This window comes from Tyto alba, unplaced genomic scaffold (genome assembly GCF_018691265.1).
Source record: "Tyto alba isolate M040663 unplaced genomic scaffold, T.alba_DEE_v4.0 Super-Scaffold_7, whole genome shotgun sequence".
Taxonomy (NCBI): Eukaryota; Metazoa; Chordata; class Aves; order Strigiformes; family Tytonidae; genus Tyto; species Tyto alba.
The window spans coordinates 30,371,513-30,397,266 of record NW_024881328.1 but is presented as its reverse complement, the minus strand read 5'-3'; the positions used below and the strand labels follow the sequence as shown (position 1 = coordinate 30,397,266).

The 25,754-nt window shown below is 40.5% G+C and overlaps 1 protein-coding gene and 1 long non-coding RNA gene across 3 annotated transcripts in view; one reads left to right on the top strand and one right to left on the bottom strand.

Annotated features, from left to right (window-relative positions):
- Positions 1-16,141, top strand: part of BMPR2 (bone morphogenetic protein receptor type 2) — a 113,938-nt gene extending 97,797 nt beyond the window's left edge. Inside the window, exons 10-13 of one of the 2 annotated variants that reach the window (XM_033010786.2) lie at positions 664-800; positions 4,481-4,653; positions 5,741-7,020; positions 8,775-16,141. In XM_033010786.2, coding sequence (XP_032866677.1) covers positions 664-800; positions 4,481-4,653; positions 5,741-7,020; positions 8,775-9,025 — 1,841 coding nt within the window. In that variant the 3' untranslated portion in view covers positions 9,026-16,141. Of the gene's footprint in view, positions 1-663; positions 801-4,480; positions 4,654-5,740; positions 7,021-8,412; positions 8,740-8,774 lie in introns of those variants that run through there. The other variant, XM_033010787.2, reaches the window with a different exon arrangement.
- Positions 722-25,754, bottom strand: part of LOC122152440 — a 27,585-nt gene continuing 2,552 nt past the window's right edge. The window contains exons 2-3 of the long non-coding RNA XR_006164556.1: positions 3,163-3,935; positions 722-797 (exon numbers count right to left, since the gene is read on the bottom strand). This is a non-coding gene — a long non-coding RNA (uncharacterized LOC122152440). The remainder of the gene's footprint in view (positions 798-3,162; positions 3,936-25,754) is intronic.

Sequence of the window (25,754 nt, the reverse complement as noted above, 5' to 3'; positions counted from 1 at the left end):
CAAACATTGAGAGTTGGACTGATGGCAAAGGCAGTACTTTCAATTCTTAAAACTGATAAAAGTGCCTGAAGTGTCTTTCAGACTTTCCTCATGAAAGAATGGATGGGAAAGTGCTGTGATTTAACGTAGCCTTTAGTCAGTCGTACTTTTATTTATGCTAGTGACATTGAAAATTTGGGGAAATCCTTCATACCTGTAACATAAAACAAGAGGAAGTAGACTTTTAAAATTTAACATGTGAGATTGTGTTACAACCACCATCTTTGCAAGATATAGCATATAGAGTTAATCAGATGGGCAGCATTCTCTCCGTACTCAAACAGCTGTGCTTCATGTGCAGAGACTTGTAATCTTGCTGGGTTTCCTCCCAAATGAAGTACGTAAATATATTCAGCCAGCAATGTTTCACAGAAATTAGATGTCATCCTCAGACATTCTGAATGTGCCACTCAGCCGGCAAAGTTTGAAGATGCTATCCTTTGAGAGGTTGCCAAACAACACAATTAATTTTCAGTTAATTCAGCTTTTTTTATGAAGTTAGACTTTGGGGGAAAGGGGAGAACATCTCGATAGACAGCAACTTTGATACTACCTTTTATCATCTGAAGGCCCTTGCTCTGCTTCTTAATTTGTGCTTTTTTTCTTTCTTTCTTTTGCTAACAGGGGAATCTGTGCCAGAGTACCAGATGGCTTTCCAGACAGAAGTCGGAAACCATCCCACTTTTGAAGATATGCAAGTCTTGGTGTCTAGAGAGAAGCAAAGACCAAAATTCCCAGAAGCGTGGAAGGAGAACAGCCTGGTGAGATAGAATATTTTCAAAGAAACAATCATTTAATCAGCTATAGGGTGCACTCACTTCTTAATGCAATTTTTGAATATGTTATTTTTTAAAATTTTTGTTAGTATTTAAGGATTGGGAACTGCTTCTGTCTGGACTTCTTAAATATTGAATTCAGTTTTTAAAAAGCCATTGACATGAAAGCTAGATTTCTTTTAAGGAAAAATACTATGATTATTATCAGATGCTGAAGTGTGATACACAGAACGCAACTCGTTATATTGTTAAGCATTGTCTGTAGTATTGTGCATGGAGTGCCCATATGTTCTCTGTATGCTGGATGAGAAATATAAAGGCATTTTCTGCCTTTTGACATCTTAGAAGTTAATAACACCCTAAAATAGTTGGCAGAAATTTAAATGTACTCTTCCAAACCTAAAATCTATAAACATTGTAATAAACTTTTTCTGAAATTGTATAGTCCTCAGAATTTGCAGAGGCTACAGCTTCTAGCAATCATTTCATTATAACTACATTAGAAATTTTATATGACTTCGTTTGATCTGCAATTTTTATTTTCAAGACTATAAACATAGTAATGTTGTTTGTTGTTTTGAATTAGTATAGCTATGGCTTAAAGTTTTCCTTGCTGCTGCAGGCCAACAAGTTATGGCAAGTGAGCTGAACTCTGGTAAGAGTCTGTGTGCTTGCTTCATCTGCAGCAAAGGGGTGAGGTAATGCAAATCCCCTTAGCTTAGGGGGAGTGGTTTGTCTTTTATTACTAAGTAAAATGCAAACAGTTACGGGGTTCCACATGATACATGGTAAATTGTTTAAACTAAAATAGCTTGATTGCGAGTATGAAAATGATATATTTGACTCATACTTAAAAAGAGACTTCTTCTTATTCCCTTACTGAAATTATGCCCTTCAATCTTCAGAGGCTCTGCTAGTTGATAAGTATGTAGCTACTGTGCAGATAATGGGGAGCCTAAGGCCTTATCTATGCTGGTACTTGTAAATATGTATGAAACCATTTTCAGAGAGGAGCCTAGCCTCCAGTATTAACACCGTTGTAAAACATGTTGTAACTGAGTTGAAAGCTTCACAGGGAGGTTCTTTTATTAGACAGTTTTGGCCAGCCAGTCTTTGGGGCGGGCGGGGAAGAGAAAAGAAATCCACGCCCAAACTGTATAGGAAATGAAGCAGCAACTGATTTAACTATAGCCATGTTCACAGATGCAGGGTTGGGAGAACCAAGCTTGACAGCTGTTTTAGAAGACAGTTATAACTCAAACGGTTCAAGAAGGTTTGTTTTGTTTTGCAGAGTACCATTTCAAATGTTAATTACATTGTAGCAAGCTCATAGACAACAGCATTATTAGATACTGAGCCAGTAATGATCCCCATATTTAAACTACCTAACCCATTGTCTTGTCACTAATTTCTTTACAAAAATTCAAAATAATAATAATGATGATGATAATAAGTCCCGCTCTAAGGCTGGAGCTACACCATTTCTTGAAGAGAAGAATAAATAAACAATCTGTAGTTCTCTCATGGATATCAACCAACCTAGTCCACCCTATTCCAGTCCAGGATAACATCTGAATGGACACTCTAAGGGAGATATTGTAGAAAAAGAAGCTCCAGATAACCTCATCCTGGAGCCAAGTCCTAACTTCCTGTATCTAATGCATAGAATAAAAGAATTTTGTCCGTTATTTAAAGCTATGCTGACATATTGGGTTATAACACTCTCATGCAAATTCATCTATCAGAGAAATGTATTTGTTGTGCTCATTTGAGAACTACAAATAAAAAGCAATGTTGTATTTTTTAGATCACATAATTAGGATTCCACATATTTTGACTGTCTTAAATCTATGCTTACCTATGCAATCTTAGTCTGCTTCTTGAACATATGTGTTGTGATACAGACCTTGATTAGCAGTATTGTTTTTCACAGTATAAATCAACAATGTGTGCAGATGATGTGCATAAAATAATTCAAGGGCTATAAACTGAGTTGAGATGTGAGCAGCATTCTTGTTTCATTTGCCAAAGCCAAAGCAGAGCCCAAGCTGGACTTCAAAGGTCAGGACTGAAGGATATTAAAAGAATAACAGAGTAATGCAGATTTCCTGTCCCTTTTATTTTTTTTTTTGTGAGTGCTAGAAGTTCTAAATAGTGCATTTTAGTATAGATCTCTTTGAACCTGAAATTAATAGAAAACACGTTACTGTGGTAAATGTGAAGCCCTAGAAATTCAGTTTTGTTAACCATCTATACAGTCATCACTGCGTGCTTTCATGATCCTTAAAACATCAAAAGGAAAGGATCTGCTGGAAGAGAGACAGTATTAAACACTCGTTAAACTTACTGCTGGTGAAGCCTGTAGGGGAGAGGGACAAACCAGGAGATTAGGGTGTCTGCTGGCTTAGATGCATCCAAATTACGACTAAATCAAGTCCCAGTGAAGCCAAATGAAGGCTTTTCATTCTGGGAGAGAAAATGGATCCAATATACTATCCTGTCATTGTCCCTGAGGGTGCTTTTAGACTTACATCCCTCAGCTTAAGAGGGGTGTAGTTGCTTAGCCCCTCTTCCATCTACTGTGGGAAGGGAGATGAAAGGTTTGCTTGTGTGGGCGCTGACCCCCACCTGTGCAGCCGTAGCTGCAGCACTGAGCAGCAGTGACTTGCCAGCTGCGAGCGGTGCCAGGAGCCCACTCTGTGGGTGAGGAGCTCTTGCCTGGTGTGCAGAGCTAGTCCTGGCTTCCACTGCCAGAAGTGAACAAGGCAGTTCTGGCACAGAGGCAGTCAGCAGGGCCCACCGAGTGCCTTAGCGCCCAGCTGGGACTGTGCACATCAATTGCTGCTGGAGAGGTTAAAGCTGGGCTGTAGATGTGAGATGTTCTGGCAGACCATGTCCTATCCATGGGCCATCGATTGGCAGCAGGAGCCAGTAAATGGCTGCCTGGTTTTTGTACTCCAGACGCAGTGGAAGCAGAAGTGTTCAGTGCTCATCGTTTCAGTTGTCTCCTCTCCAGATCTCTGACCATATGGCAGCACGTTTTGGAGGTCTTGAGCTCTAATCCTGGCTGCACCACTCACCCCACAGTGTGATCCCAGGGAAGTGTGACTGTTTCTCCATCTGTAAAACAAGAGCAACGATAATTTCCTCCTTAGCACAGACAAATTCACTGATATTTATGAGGCATTTGGATGTTACAGTAGTGAACAGAGGAAGAAAACATGATGAAATGAGCAAAGCTGTGTTATTTGCATACAGTGCAGGAAAGCAAGGCAGGGACCATTAGCTGAATTGTGAGGATAACAATGGCAGCATTTCCAGATTATCATCGAGCCTTAGTACGCAGCTTTCATAAGGCAGGGAGAGTGAGCTGAGCATGCATACATCAGAGAGGGCTGGCTGAAGGTTGTATGGGCATTGGTGAATGGAGCTTTTCCTAAGTAACTGTCTTCCCAGTTGGGGGGAGTGTGAGGTATGATAACATTAGTCCTGCATATTGCTGTATTGGGGTAAAGTAGCTTTCAATGAAGTGGTATATTTTCTGCTTCTCACCAGCTTGTGATTATTTTTGTGCATACAGAATGATGTCATAAACCAGTAAATTAGAATCACAATATAAAGGGAAAATAATTTAAGATAAAGGGCTTTTGTTTGTCTCCTGGCAGGCTGTGAGGTCACTTAAGGAAACAATTGAAGACTGTTGGGATCAAGATGCTGAAGCTCGGCTGACAGCGCAGTGTGCTGAGGAGAGGATGGCAGAACTCATGATGATCTGGGAGAGAAATAAATCAGTTAGTCCAACGGTCAACCCTATGTCAACTGCCATGCAAAATGAGCGGTAAGAAGAGAAAACATTTGGTTTTAGTCAGCAGCAAATGCCTCATGCAATGCTCAGCTCACTCCAGGAAGGAAGCTAAGAGCACGCTGTTAGCTTAACATTTCTGTACCCGTGAAGTGCTTGTGTGTTACGTGAGCTGGTCTGCATCGGAGTACTGTATGACATGATCCTGATTGCTTGTGTTCTTAGGATCTATGTGTCCCCAGAATTCAGGCACCTTTTATGTAATCAACCATAGAGGGGCCTTTTAAACTGAACTTAGGCAAACTGTCTGAACAGGCTTGCAAGGATAAGAAGTGACTATGAATTGTCTTGAAGGACTCTTGCTAAATGATACATAAAACTTCTGTTTAAAGTGTTCTGCTAAAAACTGTGAGTTTGCAGGGAACAGGCGTTCAGGAAATCACCAAGTCTCAAACCTGTAGCTTTTCAGTTAAAGAACCGCAGGACCATCGTTTAAGTCATCATTATTCTGACTGCAAGGAGAGAAGTCCTGCATGTTCTCCGCTTATATATGATCCAGAGAGAGTGAGAATTTGCAGAACTGACATACAGTGCTTAATAGTATACGCTAGAGGTCTGGATTTGAGAGAAGAGTAACGTTGCTGTATATGGCAGTGTTTATTGTCTTGAAAAAAACTGCGCTCAAATCATAAAATACCTAAATTGTTAAAATAATAGATTTTTCATGGTTTAGGACCTTGTGACTTTTTCCTAGCATCACTTTCTCCAACTCTTGTGTGTTGAGTTCTTGTTGCCCTCCTTCAGCATCACTTCTCTGCAACTAGAGCAGTATCTTAGCAGTGAACTGTACAAACAGCATATTGGACAAATAGAAGAAAATTACTGTTATCCAACCTAGTTGTATAAATAGCATCCACGACAAAATAGCTGTCCTAGTAAAACCAATTCTCTGCTACCCAGGATTTTTTAAGGAACTTACCGAAAGAGCTCAGTTTGTACTGTATCTGTCCTTAGTTTATGCATGAAAAGAAACAGAAAGACATTCAGCTCTTAAATGAGAGGCTTTATAATATGAGGTGACTTTTACATATATGATCTTAATATCACTTGTTTTTTCTTAAAGGAATCTGTCGCATCATAGGCGTGTATCAAAGATAAGGCCATATCCAGATTACTCTTCCTCTTCCTACATTGAAGATTCAATCCACCACACTGACAGCATAGTGAAGAACATTTCTTCTGAACATTCAATGTCCACTACACCATTGACTTCAGGGGAAAAGAATAGAAACTCCATTAACTATGAGCGGCAACAAGCGCAAGCTCGCATCCCTAGTCCTGAGACAAGTGTCACCAGTTTGTCCACCAATACTACCACCACCAATACAGCTGGCCTCACTCCTAGCACTGGCATGACCACCATATCCGAAATGCCTTATTCGGACGAAACAAACTTACATACTACAAATGTCATGCAGCCAGGCGGGCCCACCCCTGTTTGTCTGCAGCTAACAGAGGAGGACTTAGAGACAAATAAATTGGATCCAAAAGAAGTGGATAAGAACCTGAAAGAAAGCTCTGATGAGAATCTGATGGAACATTCACTTAAGCAGTTTAGTGGGCCAGATCCACTCAGCAGCACTAGTTCCAGCTTGCTTTATCCGCTGATAAAACTCGCAGTAGAGGTGACAGGACAACAGGACTTCACACAAGCTGGCAATGGTCAAGCATGTTTGATTCCAGATGTCCCATCTGCTCAGGTCTATCCTCTACCCAAGCAACAGAACCTTCCGAAGAGGCCTACTAGCCTCCCCCTAAACACCAAAAATTCAACAAAGGAGCCACGGTTAAAATTTGGTGGCAAGCACAAATCAAACTTGAAGCAAGTGGAAACAGGTGTTGCCAAGATGAACACTATCAATGCTGCAGAACCTCATGTTGTGACAGTTACCATGAACGGAGTGGCTGGGAGAAGCCACAGCATAAACTCTCACGCTGGCACAACCCAATACGCCAATGGCACCGTGCCATCTGGCCAGACAACCAGTTCGGTAGCGCAGAGGGCCCAGGAAATGCTTCAGAACCAGTTCAGTGGAGAGGATAGTCGGCTGAATATTAATTCAAGCCCTGATGAACATGAACCTTTGCTGAGGCGGGAGCAGCAAGTTGGCCATGATGAAGGTGTTCTGGACCGCCTCGTAGACAGGAGAGAGCGACCACTGGATAACAGCCGAACAAATGCCAATAACAACAACAGTAATCCGTGTCCAGTGCAAGACACAGCTGCAGTCAGTATCCAGAATGTAGTGAGAAATCCTGGGCAGACCCAGGCTAGAAGAGCACAGAGGCCTAATTCGCTGGATCTATCAGCCACAAGTAGTTTGGATAGCAGTAGTATGCAGTGTAAGTGCCTGCAGGACTTGAACAGTTTCCCTGACACTTTTTTACTAAATAACTACATATATCTGCTTGAATAGAAAATAATTCTGTCTCTCCTGTCCCTCCTCAACACATACTTAATAAATCCCATATAAATTTAATTTCTATCAGCACAATTTCAATCTTCTTGATAAAGTGCTATCTCCATCAACTCCAGCATATGTTAGGTCACTATCTTCCTTCCACATACATGGAATAAATGTGTCCCTTTATAACCTGTCTACTCTGACTCAAGGAAGGGAGTAATTTCTAACTTTCATTATTCCTTGCAAGGCACCTACCTTGGCAGCTGCAAAGCATATTGAAAAAGCTTCCTATTTCTTCCTTCAGGGGCACATTATACCTTCTTGTCATTACTTTTCCTTATTCTCTTAAGAGTAGCTGGCTCTAAGATGCACTGATTAAAATAATTTATTATCACTACTACTTACATGCTTCATTACTTTTAAAGCAACCCATTTTACTGTATTAGCCCAGCCTAGATGAAGGATCAAGCATTCTCTACTTTGTTATCTGAGCTCCAACAGTTACAGAAATCCTTTATCAGTTTACCACGTACATATTTAATCAAAGTAGTTAGAGAAGGAATTGATTTTAATAGACTCCTTCAGAATAACGGCCTTAAGAGTTTTATGGCCAAATTTATAAGAGGTTACAATGGGGCTCTCCTTTTTACAGTAAGAATGTAATCATGTAGTTATAGTTAAATTAGGTACATCCTCAGAGTCTGACTTTGGGCCTGTTGGAGCTGTTGGAAAGGCCTGCTATTGTGCATTTTTGAGAGAATATAATTCCAGAATGCACTGTACTCTTTGAAAGGCGCTTGCAAACCTCTGACTGCTTAGACAGACACTATACTAGTGAAATAATCTGGGATGCCAGACATGTTTGGAAAGAAAAGGTTTAGAAACAAACCAGAACAGATCTTTCAAGAAATGTAGTTGAATATTCAGCAGGGGAATGTTTAAGCCTTCCTTTTAAGTACGAAACCTTAATTTTTGTCTTAACGCGAGTTGACTTGAGTCGAAATCTTAATGAGGTAAAGAAAAAAGATTATTGCAGTAACTTTCTTTGAAGGGGAAGTTAAAAGAAAGGGGTTGAAGGTTATATAAAGTGACAGGTTTTTTAACAATCAGATTTCGATTGCTGAAATTTTACCATGATTAAAGTTGGTTTTGCAACCTGACATCCCAAATCCTGACTCAGGATCTTAACAGAGAATGGACCATTTTGTCTTCAAGTGAAATGCTTCGATAGCTGAAGTAGGATTAGAGGACCTATGATTTAATTATGCTATTAAAAGTTTGGCCTTTGCCGTCCTGTAGTAGCGACATTTTTTTGTACCTCCCATTACAGGTAATATAAGATACTATGATTGCAAAAGCCCCTCAAATGTCAAATGCTGATTCTGCTGTTTGATGCCAATGTGCATTCAAGGTAACACAAATTACTTCACTGAAGTAATTTCTGACAGAGAACAGAATCTGACCCCTTGTTTTAGTGGCAGCTACTGTAGTTGATACACCTGTTGTGCCTCTGCCACACAGTTGCTTTTACGTGATAAGATTTTGTTCTTTTCTTCAGTTTTGCATGAGTAACCACCCTGGACTCTCCAGTCTAACCTTATCCCGCTTGTAATACTATTTTCTACTCTGTTTTTACTTTTTGTTTGGTTTGGGTTTGTTTTTTTCTTGTTTTTTTTTGTTTTGTCTCTTCAGTAGGTGACTCCTCACAGGATGGCAAATCAGGCTCAGGAGAAAAGATCAAGAAACGTGTGAAAACTCCGTACTCACTTAAGCGGTGGCGTCCTTCAACGTGGGTCATCTCCACCGAGCCGCTGCACTGTGAGGTCAACAACAACGGCAGTGACCGGGCAGTCCACTCCAAATCCAGCACTGCTGTGTACCTTGCGGAAGGAGGCACTGCCACCACCATGGTATCTAAGGACGCAGGAGTGAACTGCCTGTGAAATACTTTAAAAGCCGACAAATGACCCTTTTTTGCATTATTTGAAACAAACATGCAGAAGACATTTTAAAAAACTGCTTTCTCCTCCTGTCAGCAACCCCTACCAAGGACTCGCTTTAAATAGATTTCAGCTATGCAGAAAATTTTTAGCTTATGCTTCCATATTTTTTTATTTTGTTTTATTTTTTGAACGTTTTTGCACTTTTATTTAGTATCGCTAAAGTTAAGTCTGTCTGTTTTGACCACGGAATATATATATGTGTATCAAAAATGTGGTCTCAAAATATTTTTTTAAAAAAAGTAACAAAAAAAAGTATTGCTGATAATCAGTTTGGACCAGTTTCTTAAGGTCACTAAGATCATAAGCAGACTATAAGACAGGTTTGACTGCAGTGGTGTCTGTAACCATGTTTTGATTTCTGTGCACAAGCTAGTCTGTATATTTCTATGTTACAAAGTGTATTCTCTTTTGAACCCCCTATTTTTCTTGTGTCATGTTGAAATGTGCAATAGTCTATAGTTCACAGTATGCTTTATTGAAAAGTATGTTTCTAAAACTGCCACATGTTCCCCTTTTTGTATTTGTTAATTTTTTTCCCTGACAGTTGAGCAGTCAGCCGGTCACGACTGAACTTTGCACACCGTAGCCAGCTTGAAGCAGCTGCCTATATCACATTGTGCTCTGAGGTGACAATGCATGAATTTTCCCCAACTTAAAAGGGCTTTTAAAAAGGAACAACAAAAAAATCTGAGCTCAGTACTTTTCCTTTGATCCTTCCAAATCAAAATGTGTTCCCCTTATAGTAGTAGATGCCAGCTTATGAAGTTCTGAATAACAAAATGTTGAACAAATGTAAGGAAACAATGTCAGCCATTTTTTCCATTTTATTTTGTGTGCAGTTTCACCCCCTGTATTTATGTAAAACCTTATTTAGATCACTAATGATGTACATTGAAAAATACATTTTATTGAGAAATCTTAATACCTGTCATACTTAAAAGCTCTAGTGAAGATAGGTTGCGAATGTATTTTGTTTACACAGGGAAAATCATTAATCTTATTTGGCATAAAACAGTTTTGTGATGAGTCACAAATCATTCCTGATTTACCTCCTTAAGGACAGTCTGGGGTAAAATCAGCCTGATTACTCATGCAGGTAGGTGCATCCTAATTGACTGTTGTTGTTGAGGTGTGTTCAAACTCGTCCTCCCTTCAGAGTTTTTAAAGCCCCTCTTTCACCTTGTTAAAATTTATTGCATGCTTTTAAAATTCATGGTTATGAGTGTTTGCTGGGGAGGGTTGGGGTTTTTTTCCCTCTGCTTAGACCCTTCTTTCAGTTTGTATGCACACTGATTTTAGGTGTCAGTGAACATGAATGTAATATCTATTGAGATAAGTTGTTTTTTCACCGTCTCAAGTAAACCTTACCCTTTTTTTAGAATGGTTGTTTTTACTGTCAACTGAAAGAAAATTAATTTCCCTACTGGTCAGGACCTCCTTCCACCTAAGAAATATCCCTCCACCTGAGAAATACTCTGTTTGAAAACAATTCAGTAAAAACTATTTAGATTAAAAAGATATCACACATGTCCATCTTTGGTACTGAGTAAAGTTTTATCACTGTATCTGAAAACTGGTGATGTTCAAAGAAAGAAGATCCATTCAGTCAGCCTGCCAAACTCCTGTGGCAGGATACTGGCAGCAAACAATTGCCTCCCCCAGCCTGTCTCCTTTCAGCTGACTGACACAGATGCTCTGTGCTTTCAAGCTCATTTGTTTCCTTGCTGTTATATTATTTTTTTCCCCTGAGGTAAACTTTGCCAACCCTGTCCTTCTATATCTGATGATACAACTAGCATAATAGATGTCTTGCTACATCTGATTCTTGCTGTTTCCCAATGCCCTTGTTTATGCTTGATTGCTATGATTTTCTCTTGTAATGCTTCTTAATGTTGCTTAGATTCTCCTAGATATCTCGAAGAGATAACTCCATAAATCCAGATTTTGATTAAGCGTAGCTGTAGAAATACAAGCCATGAGACACATTTTAGGCTCCCTGTGTTCTTTAAGCACCAGTTCAAGTAGTACCTTTCATCTCTGAGGTGTAATTCTGTTATCTGCCTGTATAAATACAGTTATATCTCCCCTCTTCAAAAATACAGCCTTTCTCTGGTTTTACTTTTAATTCACTCTCAGCTTCCCATCTGCTGCAATCTCACATCCCAGATGTTGAAAACCTGCCAGTTGCTCAGCTGGGTTTCAAGACCTGAATCAGAATTTTTGGCATTTGTTCATAATGCTGGCTGTGATTTTCTTCTCTTTTGGCCTTCTTTGAGTCGCCATTTGAAGTACGGTATGTTGTTTTGTGATGATCGCTGTGTCATGCATATTGAAGATTCTTCACTCCTCTCCCAATGACTTTTTGCTTTGCCTTGCATGTACCATCCATCAGCATTTCAGAATGTGGGCTGAAAAGCATCTTTAGGACACTCTTATCTAGCTTGAAAAAAAAACTTTTATGCTAAATGCAATCAAAATCATTTTAATACTGGATGAAAATGTTCTTCTGCAGTTTTCCTTAAGCATTCTTAAATATAACAGTTTATTTTCCTGTATCTATTTCTTTCACTTGCTGGAAGGCCTTTAGGTTGAATTACAATTAGTAGAAAGTATTTGCTTTGTAATCTGCCATGGATAAATGTAATTTGTGACATGATAGAAATACGTACTTTGTCACAAAATACCTTATAGATTAAATAGAGAAAAACTATTTTTAAAGGTTAGTCAAAACATACTGTAATTCTACACAGCCAGATGAGATCAGATTAGCAGTTTGGTTTTAATGCTTAATTTAGTAATTCCTTTTTTTTTGCTCACAGCACATAATCCAATCTCCACAAAATACTTTTTCTGTAAATTAAATTATATTGAATTGTATCTCATACCATGGGGATCATCCTTAACCAAATGAAATACATGTAAGAGAGAGAATTCTGCAGATCACATGGATACAGACACATGGATAGTTGATAATGTACCATAATCAGGGGAGATAAATGTGTTGTATTTCTTTGTTTTGTTTGTTGTTTGGGTTTTTTAAAAAGAAAAAAGGATAATGGTGAAAGTTGATAATTTTCTATCAATTTCTCATGTATATTGCAGACAAGGTAAATATAGCAAAATGAAAATAGAATGATAGTGTAAATACCTCTGAATTGTGCCACTGTCAAGTAGGCAACAGTAGAAAATTTGTTATGGTAATTTATAATGTATAAATCAAGTAAAATGTTAGAGCAAACATTTGTGATGTTTGTATATATAAGCCAAAATCCAGAATCTTACTGGTTTTAGAAAATGACGTGCAAGTAGAAGCCAGAAGAGTTGCTTAGGTTAATGCATTGTCTCTTTTTCTGTTTCCTATAGTAGAGATACTCACCAATATAACATGGGGAATTTAGAATGTGAATTCTAGCTGTTGGAACAGACATGCCTCATACTCAGATTTATTTTCTTCTGAAATTGATATTTATAAGTCAGGTTATCTGCAACACTTCCCCTGTATTTGCTTATAATGCTCTATAGCTTCATGTGCTAAACAATTAGTATTAAAAATGCCTTTCTTGAAACTCCAAGATGCATTTAAATTGCACAGCTAAAGGTAAAGGAATTCATAATTTAAAAGAAAACCGATTGATATTGTCATCATTAGAATATTCTCAAAAGAACATTTCTGTTTGTATTTTGCTTTCTTACGGTGGTTCATTTGTGTCTTGTTTCCATATAGAAAATTACCTAATTTTTAAAGGCAATACAGTTTCATTTTTTTCAGTGCACTGGGGACAAAAAACAATGCAAGATGGTTACTGGCAGGTTTCAGGAAACAAACAGAAAAACCCCACCTGATAGATACGTTTAAAAAGTATGTATCTTCCCACCTGCCAGCTTTCTCTAAAAGAAATCTTTAATCCTACCTGCCTCAGGAAGGACAGTAAGGAAGTCCATTTGTATGGAATAGGTTAGTGGGTCAAATTTCATAATTATTAATTGTTACTTAAAAGTAAATATATGTATACATTGTATATGCCATAGTTTCATTGTTCAGTGCATTTTGCTTTAATGATACTTCTTTTTTAAATGTTTAAAAAAAACAGTCCACTAATAGAACATTATTAAATCTATGTTCAGATTATAATTTTGTTTCTTGAAAAATACTCAAAAGATCATAGTCATTCTACCATTGAAACATTATTATGGGAAGTTCCAGCCTAACTAGGGAAAATTTTTAAATTCACATATGTAGTCAATACGGGAGAAATTAATTATGCTGTAATTTTAGTTATAAAGAAATGATGGCAGTTCCTGCCACTAAAACAGGCTGGTTTAGGTCATAAAAATAATAATTGCTGAGCACAGTAGCATACACATGACCTGATGTCTAATTGAAAAATGTGGAGCAGCTTATCAAAGAAAATTGAAATAGGATTGATTAGTCTATGAAAGTTGGGTTATAGACTGGATAATTTATTATTTTGCATTAATTTGGATTATTTTAATTTTTCTGTCTGATCTCCCACTATCCATTTTAACAGGTAAATATATTAACCTCCTTTTTTTAATGCTTATTATTTTTTCTTCAGCGAAAAAGCTATACGTATTGCAGTGAAGCCAGATTTATATTTTTTTATGTAAACTCTGTATGTATTTAGATGCATATGTATGTTGTGCATAAATTCCGGGATTAAATTCTGTGAGTTACAGCATCAGATGGTAGCATTGGTAACAAGTAGAATGTTCTTTTTCATGTGCCATTTTTAAATTGTCTTTAGTGCATCACAGTGGAATTGGGATCAGGCTGTGACATATCGTCCCGCAGTGCAAGATCTCCCATGACAGACTTGTCACTGATAGATTTATGAGAGAGAGAGAGAGAGAGAGAAAGCCAGGAATGCACATGACAAACTTTATCTGAAGCTGAGTAATTTAAGGTACCTTGCTTAAAGATCAAATAATAACCCAAAATACTTAATACGTGGTAATTTTTACAAGACTTTTTTATGTAGTAGCTATAGTTATGTGTGTGGTTGCCAACTAAACATACTATTTTAGTCCATTAAATTCAATTACATTTTAGGCTTCTATGTTGTTATATAACACTAGCTATAGAAATACATCCCTTTTTGAGCCCACCCACTTCCAAGTAGGTTCACTTTTGATGTGAAATAGTAACAAATCATTTCTCATTTTGAGGTTTCCTCTGTACTGACTAGAATCAGTAGCAGAACCAATTATGAAGCAGAACTTCTGCAGAGAACAGATGTAGGCACTGCTGCGAATCTAAACGGGAGTTACGTTTGGCACGAGGGTACCCGAGGAAATCAGTATCTAACCGGCTAGTAGTTGAGCCGGATGCCATTGAAATCAAAGAGGAGTCTGCCATTGATTGTGAGCAAAGGAGGGTTGGGCTCTGCTGGTAGTGGTTTTGAAAATTTCTTGGGAGGATTAGCCCTGGGAGAGCTCAGGTGGAATGTGGGACCCCATGGGCAAACCCCAGCTGCGGCCGTCCTGAGGGGGGCTGGCTGCCAGGCTGGGGCACCACCAGTGCCACCCTGGTTATTGGCAAGAAGTGGAACTGCAGCAGTGGGAGTGGAAGGTTTCAAGATAAATCCTCATTTACACCCATTAATGCCCTTTAATGTTGATCTGGGCTTCGTGCAGGTCTGATTTAGTGGCTGCTGTGGTGCGTTACTAATATGAATTACTTCATGGCCATTTCTATTTATTTCACTGTGGTTTAATATACATATGTGCATAATAAGCAGGAACTAGTTGGATTTACGTTAATTTATAGTGTAATTGTCAGATATATTTGAAAGCCATTGATCAGCAATTGTGTAGACTTGCAAGTCATTCAATTGGTTAACATCAGTGCATATGTCACGCTTCAACAGACACAGTAACTGTCACAGTAAGGAAGGATTTCTTCAAAGTTCTTGCAGGCTTCTGCAGATATATTACAGGAGATACATCCATCAGGGGCGTAGCATCTTGCCTGGTAATTCTTTTAAAGCAGAAATAATTAGCCTTTATAAATTCCTAGTTTCAAGGTCTCCCGAAAGTCAGTTTTTGTAGTCCGTTCACTTGTTTTCAAAACAGAGCAAAAATGTGTGAGGTCTATTTCTAGAGCACGTCATTCACTTTTTTGGTGCTTCAGAACTGTACCATGAAGTATCACACTTCAGTCTTGTTTATTCAGAAGGAAAGAAAATAATTAATGTTTCTGTAGTTTGCAAAAAGTCACAAGAACAAAGAAACAGGCAAGTCCAAGTTAGCCAACTCATTGGTCACTTCTTGAGTTTCCTGATTTGTGACTCCTCTCTTTCACACTGTTGAAATGTATTTAAAAAGGTTTGTATGTAATGTTTCTTGTCTGCCTTTTGTCTCTAGAGGAAAGTGTGCTCTATTCACATTTATATAAGCTGGAATCATATTTTACAATCGCTGTTGATTATTTTCCCCCCAAATGCAGTATAAGAGGAACATGGCAAAGACTGATTTATAGGTTTTGGTCTTCTGTAGAAGATGAAATAAGATGTGAAACTGCCATTTTCCTTATGAAAGACTATAAAGAGAGCATTACTTTCTGAGCGAGCTTTTCTGGGGAAGAGGGGGAGAAACCCTAGAAATATGGAGTCTCATCAGAACCCTTTTGTTAACGGGTATTTTTGTTTTTTTCTCTCAAATGACTGAGGAAATATCATGTATGAATTTATAAATAATTGCTTTCAGTTACTTCTTTTGTATAAGCTGCCCAATACCCTTGCTATGCTGTATAAGTTGTGTTTCATGGAACAGTGTATGAAATAAAAAGCTAATTTTTGTTTTTTAATCATCTGTGGATGCCACTATGAAAGCTGACATTGTTAAAGCCACTACAGAGTTTTCTATGAATACTTGTAAGAATTGCTTTGTTATATATAAACCTAAATAAAGAGATTGTATTGATACAGAGACATTGGATAAGAACATTTAAAAGGCTATTCTTTAGGTCTAAAAGAAAAGGCTTGCTGTAAAATGGTGCATTATTCCATTTATTAAAGATCATATTAATGACAAAAAGCATGGTCTTTTGTGGGTTTTTCATGGTATTACTGGCCATGAGTAATAAGACATGCTCCCAGGAATGACAGGAAAACCCTTGTTGCAGCTGTGTTTTGTTGGTTGAAGGATAAGGAAATACTTCATTACTGAGGGCTGAATAGGACTTTCAGACACCTTAGGCATGTGACAGATTGCACACCGCACTGTTATCAGATAACAGTGTGAAATATGTAGCGCTTACCGTTGCTACATTAATGCAGTGCCTCTGCTTGCTTTTTTGCCCATTCTCACCAGTCAGCCAGTTCAGCTGCTTGTACTGGCAACTAATTACAGTTTTGTCAGAATTTCAAAGAAGCAAGCCTTACATGGCCTCTTGTCACACCCTGTCTGTCTAAGTGTTTAAATGCAGAAAAACAAAAGAAAAAAAAAAAAAAGTAACAGGAGAGAGAGGTGTTAAACTAAATACTTTTCTCCTTCACTTTTGGTTAGGCTGTAGTTGGGAAGAGGACAGAGTTGATGGCAACCAGGCATGTGGGAGAAACACAGCAAGCAACAACCTTTGCAGGTGGGACAAGAATTAAAATAGCAAGCCCCTATCCTTCCTACACAAGCTATTGCACTCTTTTCCTTCCCCACGAGGAGACAATGTCATGGCATTCTCACAAGCAGCTTTCCCAGCCCAGATCTGCTGTCCTGTCCAAAAGAACTAGAAGAGATAGACCCTGCAAATTTCCCCTGCTGACTGGCCTGACCCAGGACTTTGCCTGCTGTCCCTCCTGAAAGGAAGGTGCTGGCAAGGGACAGCTCTTTTCTCCACTGCAGTCTCCTTTGTTTTGCTTCCTGGTGTTTTCAACTACTGATGCAAGTACTTCACTCTGAAAGAGTTGTTTGGGATTTTTTTACTCTGCAATGAAAAGCTCTTCCTCTAGTTTCCCTTCTGGTTGTGCCTGCAGGAAACTTCAAGCTAAGCCATTAACTGGAATCACCACTGTACAGATGGTAGATACACTGTACCCATACACAGGTGACACTGTTCATTTGATCTCATCTTTCTCATCTCCTGTGTGACCACTGGGAAGTGTGAGGGAGTTAGTGCTCCGTGGCTCCACTGTCACTAAGGCAGGCAGCAGAATGCTGAGGCTTTAGGACATAGATGCTTGTCCATGTGGAGAACAGAGGGAGTGAATGCAAAATGGTCCCAAGAACTGAGTATCATCCCCACTAAGTCACCTTCCCTTCCTGATCAGATGGAAAATACTAAATCTTCCCTTTAAACAAGAAACAAACCCCCTCTTTCCCTTTCTAGCCATGCAAACGTTAATTGAGGTCTGAGGCAGGCATTCCACCTAAGCACACGGAGGGAACTCTCCTCCTCTCAGTTCTCTTTCTGGAGCACAAACTGAGCCATGACAGCTGGGGTCATGCTACCACTGCACTGCAAGCTCACTTGGGCAATAGTTATCACAGCTTTGAGGCAAAGTCTTACACAAAGTGCAACTAAACTCAATGCTGTGGCACCAGAGTGGTGAACTTCTCTTTCCTTCGGTTCCATTCCCAGTGTTCCTGGGTTTGCCTTGGCCTCGGGAAGGGGTTCCACATTAGCACCAACTCTGTAGCATGAGCATCCCTGACCCTACAGTGCTGCAACACACATCCCGCATGTTAAAGCACCGAGCACTCTACGGTGGGACCTCACTGCTTCCCGCACTTTCCATTATACACAGATTGGTGGTACCCCTCCTGTCAGTTGCTTTGTTGTTTGTATCCTCCTCACTTAATTCTTGTTATTTTTCTCTATCCACAGTGATGATTTTTGCAAGCAAGAAAATGGTGCAAGTCTTACTCCTCTGTAGCCAAAGAACTAGATCCAAAATGCGAAGAAAGAAGGGAGACAGAATGAGAAGCTTCATTTCTTGCTGTCATAAATAAGGAGGAGGCAACCATCTGAGGCAGGTAGTGTACAGTTAAGCACCCACCAGTGAACCTAGAAACCTCAGGCTACAAGGAGGGACCATGAGAAGCCTTGCTTCCCCTGCGAGCAGGAGGGCAGACTCCGTGGTCCAAGCTGGATCTGCAGCTATCTTGGGGTTTTCTGCCTCAGAAAAGGATTAGGAAATTAGGATGGTTATTGACAAGGAAGGTCCCTCCCTGAAACAAAGCACCCTGCTTACTTGCAGTGACTTGCTGTTGGCTCAAGACGGCTGAGCAACACCAGCTCATAGGAAAGAGGCTGGCTAGCCAGGTCTTGCTACCCACGTATGGGGCATTAAGGACAGGCCCACCTACAAAGCTCATAGTATCCAGAGATTTCAATCACTTTGGTGGGAGCCTGAGACCTCTGAAGTCGTCCCAGAAACAGCTCCAAGAAAGCCAGATTTCCCACAAGGTTGTAGGCCAGGGAGAGTCAGTGGGGGCCAGGGACATGAGGAGTGCTGGGAACCACGTGAAGCTCTTGTTTCCCTGGGGCACAACAGGCCTGTTCTGTGCCTCTGGAGTAAGGGAGAGAAGCTGGTGGCAGCACTGCAGCAAGTCAGGAAGGGATGCTGGCCTGATCAACACAGAAATAACAAGAGTTCCTGCATGCCTGTACCACCTTCACTAGGGCCCTGGATGGAGGGGCTACTGCTACCAAGGAAGGCTGGGAGCGGGGGCAGCCATGACAAAAGCAGTAGATGTGTCCCCCCAGCAATTATTGCTCCTCGCTGACAGCCAAGTCCTGCCCTACCCTGGCAGGTGTGGCTGAGTCTTATCCTCAGGGCACCTGAGAAGCCTTGACTCAGTTCTGCAATAACAAAGTGTTACTGGTGAATTTTACTGATATATTTTTTACTGAGTGCATGAGCTACTGAGGCTTAAGAAATAGTCTCCTTGTAGATTTCCCTGCGTGACCTCATATACTCACCTCAGCCAGCTCTCTTCTGCAGAAATAACAACCACTTTTATTCGGCTTTTGCTTTGCTAATGGGAAATGAAAGTAAAACAACAATAATTATATTCCCCTTTGTTCCAGAGCAGTGATGCAGCTGCAGAACGTACTTTGTGGAACGCAGCCACGTCAGTCTTCCATTTGTTTCCATTCAGGGTTTTTTTGCCCATTTACTTCTTGCTAATTCTGATGTTATGGAAATTCTCCACGTGCAGGAGATTATAGACATCTGCTCACTGCCATGACCCAAAGCATGTTCTATTGGATAAGAAGGTTAATTTTCCACAGGCAGGAAAACTCAACTATACCAAAATGTTTGTATAAATTCAGTTTTTCATGTTAGCTTGAAAGGTTGTCATTCTCCATCTAACGAGGAGTTGAAATGTTTTGATTCCTAGAATTTAAATGGCACACTTGGGTCTTCTGCTTTTATGTCAGGGGATCTTCTTCTTTCAGCTCTCAGTACCACAGGGAAAGTCTGTGAGAAATCCACAAATGGTGATCTGAGCTGAAGTTATGCTTTGGGGATCACTCATGCCTCTTTCACAAAGACAACAAATAACGCTGCCTGAGGACAGCTGGTCTGTGGATGATGATTAGGGAAAGCAAGTCTATTTACTATGCAGAGTCTGAGCAAACAGTGTTTCTAGATGGGGCTCGCATGGGCACTGGAAAAATGTTAAGGATACAAATATAAAGGCTGGAAACACCTGATCTGGGTGCATTTCAATTCCCAATGGGAAGGATGGGAGCTTCCCAAGAGCCTCTATCATGGTCCAAGCACCTTTTGAGAATAAGGGCGTACACCCAGTACAGAGCAGGCATAGTTTGGGCAGATAATGGGCAAAAGCCAGCGGGCAGCATCTCAAGAGCATGAGGTGGATTTGAGGAAGGGGAAAGAGCATGGAGGGAGGGTAGAGATACTTGTTTCAGGCATCAACAACACAGTAGGGCTCAGCATTTGTCTTTGGTCCTATTTCTGTGTTGTTCCTGCCAAGTGCTAACAGGAAAGGATAGTGTAGGGCATTGTGATAGAGGGTACAGAGGTCGCACAGCTCATTTTACTAGTGTCACTGCTTGCAACAGGCCTGCAAGCCACTCCTGGGAACCATACAGGCTTTTTTGCTTTCCCCTATCACTTTGTGCAGCCTTTGTTTGCAAGAAGTTCATGCCACAGGCTATCAGATTTCCTAATCAGAATGACCAGAAATACGATTTTCATAAGGTACTTTTATATGCATGGAACAGTGTGCATAAGAAGTGAGGTCAGTCTGTGCTCCGTTCCTGGTTTTGCTACTGATGGTTAGTCTGTATTTTTTGCAGTGACTGGTATTTTACCAGTCTGCTGTAATATAGAAATTATACCTGTTTTCTTAATCTCTTTGTCCCTTTCTTCCCTCCCCCTTTCCTCTTACTGGAGAGGTAATAATTGAGCCCTGCGGATACGTTGTAAAGAGTAACTTCTAGTACCTCCAGGTCTTTGGATTAGTTAAAAATTTGGATCTGACACAAATCATTGTAGTAGGTTGTAGGTCTGATGCTAGCCCATGAGGTAGGTGTTGCTGCTGCACGCATCAGTTTTACTGGTGCAGCCAAGGCGTGTATGGGTGGCCAGAGAACCTCCTGCAGTGGAAAGGCCTTGCTGGATCTCTGTTGAGGTGGAAAGTATTTATTGGAAACCTGTATTTCTGTTGCCATGCCAAGAATTTTCTTGCAGGACCTTTAAAAATTCTGAATAAGGCTTCAGAAACAGCTGGCTTAAAATCAGTATTAAGCAGGCTAATTTTATTGATTGTTTGCTTCTGGAAAACCAGAATGCAAGTAAATCATGTGTTTGAGCTTTACCCTGTGGTCATGAGGGATAGAAATGTGCTTTTAAGGCACAAGTAAGCAGAAGTTCCCATATGCTTACATAAGCCACGAACTGAGACTGTAAATGAAACATATTTGCAGCCAAACAGAAGCAAGCAGTAGTATCAAAAAGGCTTAATTTGGGCACTCTGTTAACCCTGGTACAGCAGCCAGCCACAGGAGGTCGTCACAGGTTCTCGTGTTGCAAACCAGCAGTGGCCAAGAAGCTGTGGACTTGGGAAGCCTTCCCTATCCCAGGTTGGGGTGCAGGAGGCAGGCAGAGGAACTGCACTCTGCTAGGAGAGGGAGGGAGGGAAGCAGGAGGAAGGGCAGGTGGGTTCATGATCCGTCCCCACTGGGTTGTCAGCTCAGAGACCTCTGGCTCCGTGCTGGGGAATGCAAGAGTTGAGCAGCAGCTCTTGAACCCTGAGTATTTCTGCAGCACACAGCTATGAGGCAAGTTGTTTAGGCAGTTGACCCTCTCCTTGGGGGAGACAGGCATAGCCCAGCATGCAGGTCAGGGTGGCAGTCCTGCTGTGGTTTCTCCTGCAGCAGAAGGGTTTCTGTGATCTGCCAGGCAGGTTGCAAGTGTGTTCAGGGAAGCCAGACAGCACATGAGGGTCAGGTGTCTGCATCACCTTCCTTCCACCACCACTGCACAAACTGGCTGCTTTGGGCAGGCTATTGAGCCTTCTGGAGATGTCTGCATGCTCCTGCTGAGCAGAGGAAGCCTGACACCCTGGCTGAGCACTGGATGAGGCCTTGGATGCTAACAGCAGTGGGGCTTGGGGCTTTGCCCAGCTTTGCTTTCTTATCTTCTTAAGGATCACATCCTCTCACTCAGTGATGGCTCTCCGGCTCTCCTGGAGGCAAAGTCAGGCCGAATGCAAGGTGCAATGCAGGAGGACAGGATGGCACAACTGAGACAAACTGATGTCTGAATGAGATGTAACCAAACTAGTTAAAAGCTCCCCTGCCCGTCATGGCCAAGTGCAAGGAGGATTCGGTACACTGCTTGAGCCATTCTTTCTAAGTAGATGTTTTCCCAAATCAGAGAATCCCATGCTCCCACTTCATCACACACTCTGTTAAAGTTAACTAGTTTAACTACAGGACTAGTATATGTATGTGGAGAGAGAAGCAGAATCATTTTGTCACTGCCTCTCAGTGCATGAATAAGCCATGCCGACATGCTTTTCACAGCCTCTTTATCTTTTCTAAATATTGTAAAAACAAACAGAAGCAAACCAAGATTGTAGGCCTGAATGAAAAGGAGCAAACTCTTCTCTGCTAAGTGAAGAGTGTCTATAGTTATATGCCTGTTGATCACATATACAGAATGTTTATCATCCTACAATACGGCCATAAAATCTACATTATTGAAATATTTTCATTTATCAAATTACTTGATAATGTCAACAATTGAAATAAATATTTTACAGTATATAGTTCCATTATAGTTACAATACAGAAACTGCCGGTGGCTTGTAGGAGTGATCAGTGTTTAATATTTAGAAATCAAGATGTTTCCTTCTATAGTTTGTACATACTCTTTTGCCCTGAGACTAGAAATACAGAAACACGTTACATCTCTACATGCAACACAAATACAGACAAACCTCTATTAAATTTGCAAGCTTAGTAAATATGTGCTAAAAATACTGTTTTTGAAAGAATACTTTTAAAGAAAAATTACTTCCTAAAAGGAAGGAAAGTTTTATTGTTGCAGGGGAGGCATTATGTGCAAATTATCATTCAGCATCTTTATTGCAGGATACCTGGGGGAGATTAAACTGTGTCTTGTTTAAATGAAGTAGGCCACTTCTCTCAGTGTTACTGAAACCAAAGCTTGAGAAATGTGGTGGACAACATGCCTTTTCTGCTGCTCATTCTCTTCCCTCAGCAGAACACAAGAACAGTTGCGGTCACTCTCAGGGGGCGAGAGCTGCTGTTGGTGAGCCAAGCGTGACTCTGGTTGCCCCCCTCCTTCAGCAGCTGGACACTCCCACTGAGGTTATTGCTTAGCATCGCTGCTGTCATTTAACATGTGCTCAGAAAACTGATCTGTATGCATGGAAAAACATGTTGCATGTAGGTGAACATAGCACTGGCTTCTAAAGAAATTAACTGTGTACTTCTCCCAAGTAATTATGTGAGCCTTGAACGTGCAGTGGAAACATCTCTCGAGCCTGCAGTTAAGTGCTGCATTGAGGAACAGGGTTTGTTTGTCAAAAATGTGTTATCTTAATTCCAGTGAGGCACTGAAGCCTCATGATTTTATTTATATGACAACTTTTCTTAAAGATTGTACTTCATAAAATGTGGCAGGAGCACATTTTGCTTTAAGTTGTCTTTTGCTTATCACATGTGGTTTGATTTCTGTCCAAGGTCCCATCTGTTGTTTTTTATTGTTTTAATCTTAATACCTTATCTCAATCTGTTTGCCTCCTCAAATCCCCCCAGATATTCTGGAATATTAACTGTGATCTTACAGGTTTCGTGTGAAGCAACTTCTATTATATTTGTCCTATTTTTTAAAAATGCCTTTTACTCCTGTTGATGTTGAACACCCATATAAACAAGTGAAACAAACTCACTCTGCAGTGGAGAGATGACAAATGCAGTGAAATATCCTGGGACATAATCTAATGTTTAGATTAGACTCCCAGAATCTTTAGTCTTTCAACCTTCAATATTGCTGGCAACAACTGTAGCTAAGAATTTCAGGCAGTAGATTGCTCCTTTACGTGTATTATTATGCATTATTTTAATTTTGGAATAAGACAAGAACATATTCGAAGCTACTTGGGGCACAGTCATTTTCCATAAGGTTTGCTATTACTGCTATTATTACTATTATTTTTATCAGTACATTTTTCATATATACTACTGTGAGCAGTGAGTGGTTCTACTCATAAACTTTCAGTCCTTAGTACAACAAAACTCCCTAAGTATTAGTTGTTTTGATAGCCATACAGTGGGATTTGGGCCTGTGACCTTAGTTAAACCTCATTGACCCTTGTTTCTCTGCTTTTCATTCCAGGTTACTATTTTGACCACTTCCCTGACTTGTTTACATTCCTGTTTTCAGCAGGTTGCGGATTTGTTCATGCAGCTCTGTGTGTTTTATCAGTCTGCCTTTGAGGGCACTCTTGATATGCTTCCAATGTTTGGATTGATTTGTTTGTACCTGCAGCTTTTACTACACACCGTATTTTAAGAAAGAACCAGCACCTTGCATGCAAGGGGATGTCTGCAATACCTACACTTAATCTCCCAACAATGACTACAAAGCAGGGCATTTCAGCAGGCCTCTGGTCAGGTGCTGAGGGCCCCCCAAGTCAGGGGGAGCGCTCATCACCTCCCGGGTGGCACATACCAGTATCTGCTCAGCTCATGTGGGCCAACGGGTTCATTAAAATACCAAGTAGAGAGTAGCTGAAGATACAGAGATGGATCCTGTGATCCTGTGTATGTGGGATCACGTGTGACTCCAGTGAGTTTGGAGTCACTAAGAGGCTGGTTCAAGTGACACTGGTAGAAGGTTCACAGCCTCTGTGATGACAGTGAGTTTCATGCCTATTTTTTGGGTCCCTATTGGCACTAGTACGTTAAGTCTTACAGCCAGAGTAAGGTCTCTGTGGATGTAGAGAAATCCCAGCCTAAAGGTTTCACGTCAAACTGCATGAAATGTGTTGTTCAAAGTTGGCCTGGGCAGCGTTTGGCAAAGTCTAAAGGCAGTAAGGAGTGTGACAGCTGAAACAAAATCCAGAGCTTGGGAGGTGTGAATTACAAGGACAGTCTGGGGGGATCTGGATCCAAGTTATTCTGGGCTGGGGTTTTGTTTTGGTTTTTTTTTTTTTTTTTGTGTAACTAAAAAAAAGTTTCAAAATGATTCACAAGTAATTCGTAATCCTGCTTTAGTTCCATAAGATGTAGGAGTAAGATCCTGTTGTAACGCATTTGTTACAGTTTAAACAAATTAATGTATGAAGTACATGGTGTTTGATTAGGTCTGGGTACATGACTTTCATGTTGAATTTTCACATCTAATGCATGTAAAGCAGTACAACTGCTGATGAGCAGTATACATAAATGCTTTCCTTTATATTCTCGTAACAACTGTGTGGAGCGGTGCCATTTTTGCAGTGTGACAATAATGTGGGAAGTACTATAACTGTCACAGATATCTTCTGCATTCAGAGTCGTGACTTGGCCCGTAACATGCATCATGCAAATAAATATGAATCAATATCTTTCATTTTTGGCCTCTTCAAAACAGTAACAGGAATTAGAATGTGTTCAGAACATTTGATGCCTTAAAAATATCTCTATGGCACACTGCTTTCAAACAACCCCAGTATTTCTGTGGAGGATAAACTGTCCAAGGGATGAAAGCCTGCTGAGCAACTGTACTGGCACTGGCAGTGGGTGCTGTCACAGCAGAAAGAACTGCAAAGAGGATTGCATCTTCTGCTCTTGACTGAAAATTGCAGCAAAAAGGTGAAATAAATGCTGCATAGGTTAACTTGCTTTGTGCGCTGTCCTGGCTGCCAACAAAGCACCAGATAGGTTCTGTTTATTTCTCCAGACATGCTGGGGTGCTGGTTTTCTACCTCTTGGGCATTTTACCTATGGAGCAGCGTGAAGCTCAGGTACTCTTTTTCAGTATATACATGGAGCCACCAAGGGAATTAGGAGATCCCTTCACCTCCAATGCAGGCAGTGCACAGCCCGTGCCCTGCTCTGCCTCTCAGCCATTCCTTGTGAGGAGAGCGCTGTCTCCCAGATATTTCACTAATTAAGTGGGTTACCTGGGATTTTGATGCTTTGTCACATTGTACCAGCAGTGCT